This window comes from Thalia democratica, chromosome 7, assembly GCF_965202585.1.
Source record: "Thalia democratica chromosome 7, ktThaDemo2.hap1.1, whole genome shotgun sequence".
Classification (NCBI taxonomy): Eukaryota; Metazoa; Chordata; class Thaliacea; order Salpida; family Salpidae; genus Thalia; species Thalia democratica.
The window spans coordinates 37,531,192-37,539,008 of record NC_139171.1 but is presented as its reverse complement, the minus strand read 5'-3'; the positions used below and the strand labels follow the sequence as shown (position 1 = coordinate 37,539,008).

At 27.9% G+C, this 7,817-nt stretch overlaps 1 protein-coding gene across 1 annotated transcript; it reads left to right on the top strand.

The window, feature by feature from the left end:
* The first annotated feature begins 939 nt into the window (after nucleotides 1-939).
* On the top strand, nucleotides 940-4,474 carry LOC145840917 (uncharacterized). The gene is made up of 4 exons (XM_082948275.1): nucleotides 940-1,124; nucleotides 3,113-3,304; nucleotides 3,504-3,621; nucleotides 4,019-4,474. The coding sequence occupies exons 1-4, from the start codon at nucleotides 953-955 to the stop codon at nucleotides 4,269-4,271; spliced, it is 735 nt and encodes a 244-aa protein (XP_082804401.1). The 5' UTR covers nucleotides 940-952; the 3' UTR covers nucleotides 4,272-4,474.
* Nucleotides 4,475-7,817: the final 3,343 nt, after the last annotated feature.

Genomic DNA, 7,817 nt, shown 5'->3' with positions numbered 1-7,817 from the left:
TAGAACTGGCATGTAGTATTAAAAGTTCTTTAAGGACCAAAGATCTTTTAATATTGTTTTTCTCAAAGCAGATACATAAAACAAAGTTTAGTAAGACATTTCAATTGGTAATTAGTATATTTCTATAGTATTCAAAACTCTACAACAACACTTAATCTTAAACAACTCTATAACCTTTATAAATAAATTATCTGACGTTTTTTTTATATTAAAGCTGCGTATTTGTAAATAACTCTGTATGTATAAATAAAAAATTCAAAAGAAAAAAGATTTTTTTATAAAAGTTATAATCCTGTTTTGTACAGTTTTATAAAATTAAACTATTTAAAAACAAATAAATAATTTTGTTAATAAGGTACATAAATTTGTTAATAAGGTACATAAATTTGTTAATGTATTTTACAAACCATTAATTTCAAAATCAAAAATGTAATAATATTTTTCTACTTACTTTTTCTAGTTGTGCAAAAAATTTTAAAGTAAAACTTTTGTTTAGAATGACGCTTGTCTTGCTGTATTCAAATTTTAAACGGAAGGCGGAAAAACATAGCTCTATTGAAATTATTTGTTATAAATTGCGTTACAGCTTAAAATTAAATGTAAGTCTTTTATACTTTCACGGGCGTAGTTTAAAAAAAAAGATGTCTTATTTTGTTTGTTGTATAAGCTACATGCAAACTTTTGTATATCTTGGTACGGCTGTTATATTATATACTAAGTTTCATTTTTATTGTTGCATTATTTTTACACTTACTTATTTTATAAAAGCTCTGTTTTACTACTTTAATAAAATCAAAGTTCTGCTAAGTTTTATACAACTATAATCTTGTAAAATAGTGTTTTAGATTTCATTTGTGGTTATAATAAAAATAGATACAAAAGTATACAAATATAAATTATACAATATTACTTCGTAAACTTCTTATTTTTAGTATTTAGTTTCAAATTAGTTATGCTAGGAATGCCAAAGAAATACTTCATTTTATTAGTTTTTTTGACTTTTCTGGTTCTATTAGGAACGACTTTGGCTGTTTTGTACGGAACTGGAACCATTGGGTTTGAAGAAAGTCATCATTTGGGATCAGGAGAAAATTCAGATGGAGATCCTGGAGATAAAAAAGAAAGTTTGAGCGTTTTAAATAATATTATTTTAATTATTTTATACTCATACAGTTTACAATAACATTAGAGTTTTAGTATCTTGTAAATAAGTCATATTCTAAAACTGTAAAAAAATACTAATCTACTAGACAATTTTCTGTAGTTTTTCAATTTAAGCTACTTTTGGCTTTCAATTTAAGTTGACTAATTACCTTTGGATTGAGTGCTAAATTTTGTCCGAAAAGGGTTTATTCAGAGCTTTATAAACATAAAAACATTTTGTACGCATGTTAAAGAAGAAAAGTTTAGTGAAGCACTAAATTATAAGGCTGCACGATTTCCGGCCCAGTTGGTGACGTAATAGTTCAAAGTGGACAAAGTTATAAACTGAATTGCGGGGAAAGACTTTTTTCAGGTTTTTTAAAAAGTCAAGATGGAATGTTCAGAGACAATAAGGGAAACATCAGCAGTGAAAGTTATAAAGTATCAAATTAGATATTTATTAAAAACTTCATCTAAAACATAATTTAAAATAACTTAAACAGTTTTTAGTTTGTATACGTTCTCCACTGCTCACTAAAGTTTTGGGCGTATGTCATTTCTTTCCGTCTTTGACCAGTTCATGGAAGACTGTCATCTTGTGGGTAAGGTTTCTTTACTGTTCTCTGTCTTCTTCAATTGAATTTTTAGAACATCTCTAAGAACGAGAGATTGTTTTTAATTAAGATTTATTGACCGTACTTAACAGCGTCACATTTTTCCTGTTGAATAACCGAAACAATCATCTCTCCCAATGGAAGGATAAAAACATTTAGTTCGTATTTTACTTGTTCTAACTTTACAACTACGCAAAACTACTAACCAATCCTTGAACCTATTAGTTTAAATCTCAGCTTTTGACTTCTTATTTCACGCAACAATATACCGAGTTAATTTTTAGACAGCTCGTATTTGTGCCAGTGATAGTTTATGTACTCAAACAACATGAAAAAATTTATGTTATATGGTAACTATTTGTGGTTTTTGGTTATTAGAGCTTTATAAAACGTGTTTTAACAAGTCAGTTTGTAGAAATACTATTGTTTGTACCAGTAGAAGGTGTATTTAAGTAGTTGGACTTTTCAAACAAGGTAATTAAAAGTTTAAAAACGAAAAAAAACTATTATAACTTAGAGAAAAGCCGTAACTAAACTATAACTAATTAATCGAATTGATTAAAAGCACATATCTATGTACGGTTGTGGAATTATATTCAACACATATCTAACAATGTATAATCATAGTTCATAAACGAAGTACAGCTTTAAAACTACTGTATTGAACATTAATATATACAATGGAAAACTCTAAACATTTTTACCGTTGACTATTATTGTAATATCATTTTACAATTAATTATTTTTTAATTTCAAATTTTTAATTAACTAGAAACAAGATTAGATTAACTTTTAATTTACTTAAATGGTAGTATTGTTTAAATGTGTATAAATATCTCAGAGAAAATCAAGATTCATTTTTTGCATAATTAACCAAGAATATTATGTTACCTAAACTTAAAATAAAAGGTTTCAATAACTTACTGATAAGTTTTTTTAAAGTTCTTTACTTAAAACTATAAAGAACTTCTACTGATGTAGGCAATTTAGTCAACATAATTAATGACGTTTTTAACAAGAAAACTGTTACGTTTTCACAAAACAATTTTTAAGTTTTAACTCTTAGCTTTTACGTAAGCAATTTTTTCTATCTACGTTTCTAGGTATTCATTATAGTTAGAGTAAATTATTTACATGTTTATATGTTTAACTAAAATGTTAACCATGAAAGTTATAAATATACAAAACTGTCATAAAACCAAGAAAGTTACCCTTGTAAAAGCGACCCTCTGATGAAAAAAAAAGGAAAACAATTTATCTTAATAAATCAAATTTTTATAACATCTAAACGTAGCTTATGGACATTAACAGAACAAAAACATTTAATTAATATCTAACCTAATGAAAATACGCAGAATGTGTAAAACCACCGGCATTGGAAAACGGGTATTCAAGTCATGAAGATAAAGTTGTGGTTGAGAATGAAAAAGTTCAGTACAAATGTAACGAAGGTTACACTATGACTGTTCAATCAATTTCAACGTTTATCTGTACCGACGGAGACTACTCACCGAAAATATCTGAATCTGTAATGATATGTCGAGGGGGTATGTATCGATGTACAAAATAAATAAAATATTTAAAAGATTATAATTTAGAGTTATAAGTTTGTTTTCTTATTAGGGTGCTTAAAATAATTCGAACTCTATGGTTTTAAGCTAAAAAAATGCTTTACATTTTGGAAACATTTCAAAAATAATTAATTTTTGAATAAAAATTTTTTAACATAAACTGAAATGTCAACAGAAAAATTCGATGTTGTCGAGCAAGAGATGAGATGGTCAGATGCAAGAAGTTACTGCCAGAAGAGAGATGGGGACCTGATTCAACAAGATCCGAAGTTGCTAACTCGACTAGGAAGATCGTAAGCTATCTATCATCTCGAATTAGTTGTTTTTTTTTGCAGCTTGAACGTTTTTGTAGCTATAAAAAAAGTTTAATGAAAAAAAATCTTATTCTTTATTAGTTTTCTGCAGCAACCGAAAGCTGTGCACATATCAATGTGTCAAACAATGTTTAGCTTATAACAAAAAAAAAAGCTTGTAGCCAAGCTAAAAAAGTGTAGTAGTTTTACAACTTTTGTTGAACTATTTGTCGCTTATACTGCTCAATCAAGTGTAACAATATTACAGTTATGATTAGCAACTGAAAACAAACTTGGTATAAGTTAAATTTTAAAACAAGCCATCACAAACATTAATATTCTATTGAGTAATAAATTATACTGTGTTTACTAGTTTTGGGTAAGTTATTACTTTCAGAGAATTATCAGATGAGTTGCAAATGCCTTATACTTATTACCATACGGGGATCAGAAGAGATGCAAAGAACAAAGATGTCTTTAGAAAAATTTCCGACAGTACACAAGTTCAAGTGGAAGGCTGGGATAACAATGGCCGTCCCTATGACGACAATGGCCGTGATTTCGTGCTGTGGTATTTCTTCGATGACCCAAGAAAAAACCTTGTGTTCAACTGGAACGATCATACCCATTACTTTGTTTGTGAGTATTAAGTTTATATGATCCCAATAATAGTTTTATAACAATTTTGTTTTAAAAGGCATGACTTAAGTGAAATCGATGAAACTTTGTTCTTTAGTATTTCAAAGCTCAAGTGTAAAAAGTTGTTTTATGCTTTGTTTTACAAAGTGTATATTTTTGTTTTTCCGAGTTTTATTCTTCTTATAAAATAAAATGGGAGCTTTTGTCGTTTATCTTTGACACATTGATTGTATTGTTTTTTTTCACAACAGTACAAAAGTGTTTATACTTTTTGAAACTTAAATAAACAACAAATTAATAAAATTATTATTCTATTAAAGTATATTTAATACTTTTAGAAACAAAATACTTAGTTACATATAAAATAAATATGTTAAAATGTAATTTATGCACAAAAAAATTGCTGGCTTACTTGGCCTTTAAAAAAAAAGCCGAAAGACTGCTGCTAGTTTATTGTTAAAAAAGTTATGTGCAAGCAAACGTAAGTTTGAAAATATACTTAATAAATTTATAAAAGTTCCTAGAGTATAGTTATAAGAACGCTTTGAAAATGCTGTATATAAATGTTAACGCTACTTTATGAAGTAAGCTAAACGCATTATAAGTTTTATTTACAACAGTTAAGAAATTACAAGACTTGCAAAAAACATGAAAACTTTAATATCGCTGTTCTTCACATGTTTTAAGAACATTAAGGTTTTTCATTTTAGATAAAAAAGAGGTATGATCTCTACATTTAAAAAATTAAAGACAGACTTCAACTGTAATTGCTAATAAAATTGTTCTCAATAAACCTTTTAGAAAGTGTTTTGCAATACTTTAACTTGTTTCAAAGATAAAATTCAAGTAGCTCATATAAGTTTTTAGACCAAAACAAAGTATCAATAAATATAGTGATCATTTTACGTGTTTAACTTGTAATATTTGATTCTTCTAATGTACTTTATAAGTAAGTTTTAACCACTTATTATTCATAAGCATTACCTGCGCTACGCTAAGTTATTAATGATAAAACTATAATAAACACTGCATTAAGAAAAAAGGAAAAAAAAAATTAATAAAAGTTTTAAAAAGCATAAGATATAAAGAAATAAGTTGTAGTCAAGCTTTTAAAAAGTTGATACGTTAAGCTAGATAAAGAAAACGTATACTAAATTGTTTTAGCGACATTTGTTTAATTTTTCTAATAGAAAAATACCTATGCTTGAAATGCATTTTTGTATTTTAAAGTATAAAATGTTAAAAAATAGCATTATTGTACTTACTTATTAGGTTAACACTAAATACGCAAACTAAGTATAAATTCGTATTTCTTTAAAATTTAAACATTTTCTACAAAAAACTTGCGAAAACTTTATAAAGGCAGTTCTTTAATGTTTGAAATTTTCAAAAATATTAACATAACTCACCAATCTTAAAAGTTTATAGAAATTTAAAGAAATTGTGTTTGATTCTTTTACGCTTAATGAAAACTAACTCAGCCTTTTTCTCTTCTTCAGAAATCTCAAAAACCCATTTTAAGCAGATAAAAAGTTTTAAAATACACAATTTAATTGATTAATAAGTTGATTACTACACTAGCTAAATACTGATACTAGCCAATAAGTTTATCACTTAGTATCACGTAAAAATTAGTTTCTTAACTAATCTGAATGGAAAACAAACAGCTCACTGAAGGATATTTAAGTTGTAAGATTAATATTCAATAATTTATTGACTAAAAAATTTCAAAAAGAGTTAATATACTATACTGAAACTATTGTAATTTGTATTTGTTATTCATTAAATAAATCTTAAAATACCAAATTGAAAAAACTTTGATTGTAAAATATGAACTTTTCTAAAAAAAATTGATAATTAATATTTTTTAATATTTAGTTTAAAATTATTTTAACTGTGTTAAGATTTAGTTGTAGATATTTCTTTTGAAGCTCTAAAAAGTTTTTTTGCTACCTAAAAGATTTCTATACTGAAATTAATGTTGTTATTTATTAAATGTTTTTGTATTTAGTAAAGTATCAAATATTTTAAAGGAATCTTGGCAAAAAAAATCCATACTAGCAAATAAACGCCTAGTTTAAATTCATTGTGGTTATAGGTTATACCTATTCTCGCAACCTTTTATTTGTGTTTTTATGCTAATTATGTTCAACTGATTATAAAGCTAAAGTGGTGTAAAAAGTGCATCAAAATATATAGATAAACATATGTTCAGTATAGTAAGTTTTAATGTATACGTATTTTCAATATGGTAATATTGTAACCCATTTAAACAAGTTAGTTAATTTTTAAACATGTTGAAATATTAAAAAGAAAAAAGAAACGTAAAATATTTCTTTAAATAAATCTTTTTATTTTAAATTTTAATCTTACTAGCCGAAAACTAACTTTAATTTTATCTCTCAGAACGAGTCTAAGATAAACCAAAAATACTGTGCAGAAACTCCAGAAAAATCTAAAATGGAGTTTCCTCCCGGATGGAAGTTAAAGTTGACAACCAACAAATTTGGCAAGAAAGTCGCGCATTACTACCCACCGTATGGTTCACCTCTTACTTGAATGCGGCAGCTCATAGTCAAGTTTCCCGCCAAAAATTTCCATAATTTCAACCAGCTAACTGGTGAGTTTGAAAAGGGCCACAGAAACTACGTCTACGAAAAAAAAAAGTAGTGGCTGCCTAAGTGGCAAAACAAAGTGGCTGTTTCAAAATCGCAGCAAAGCATCAGAAGGTTCAGCATAGGGCGAAAATCACCTGACCGTTTGAAAAAGTTAAAACTCAAAACGATACTATCCAAGATTTTCAGATCCGAACCTGTCTACCTCAACTCGATCATCTGCCGCTTTTTCGGCTTCGTGTTTTCGGAGGAGCTGTTCGGAAAAAACGAAGAGTTCCTCCAGCTCATATGCGACCTGATCCTCTCGTCCTCCGAACAGTGGGCGTGGGTGTGGAGGAAGGGCGAGAACTTCACCCAGGACGAACACTGGATGAGGTGGCAGTTTTTCAGGGGAATTTGGGAGGACGAGCTGTTCTTCCGTCACGTGGGTCCGATGTACGCTCATGAGGAGTCCTACGATGACTTGCTGAGGGAAGCAGAGCAAAAGGAAAGAATGGAGAGTCTTTTAAAAAGAATTTGATTAGATTTTTATAGTTTGTAAAAACTTAGTATACTTTTTTATAAGTTAAATTGTTACAAAGTTACAAAGAGCTGAAACATTTATTTATATTTTTTTCATGTCTACTGCCATCTATAAATTTATTGACAATAAAAAACAATGCAAATGAGTTTTGTATTTTAGCTGAACTTGAATGAGTTGAATTTTTATTTGCTAATATTTGTAATTGGAAATGATGAATAAAACTAACATAATAAGCAGTTTGTAGTTCTCATCAACACGCATCTTCATTGTTTTGGTTTGCTCTACTTTTGAACTAAAAAAAATTAAACATCACAATATATTGTTCATTGAACGAAAGAAAAAGCGCTGAAAAAGTTGGGTCTAAGGACCTGGTGTACAAAGGAGCTTTTCGGTTATCGAATCGTACACCACATGCTTAT

Excerpts from the sequence above, each read along its gene's own strand:
- LOC145840917 (XM_082948275.1), top strand. The coding sequence starts at position 953 with ATGCTAGGAATGCCAAAGAAATACTTCATTTTATTAGTTTTTTTGACT. Across the intron at positions 3,305-3,503 it reads TGTAATGATATGTCGAGGGG|AAAAATTCGATGTTGTCGAG; the intron begins GTATGTATCGAT and ends AAATGTCAACAG. Across the intron at positions 3,622-4,018 it reads CTAACTCGACTAGGAAGATC|AGAATTATCAGATGAGTTGC; the intron begins GTAAGCTATCTA and ends TATTACTTTCAG.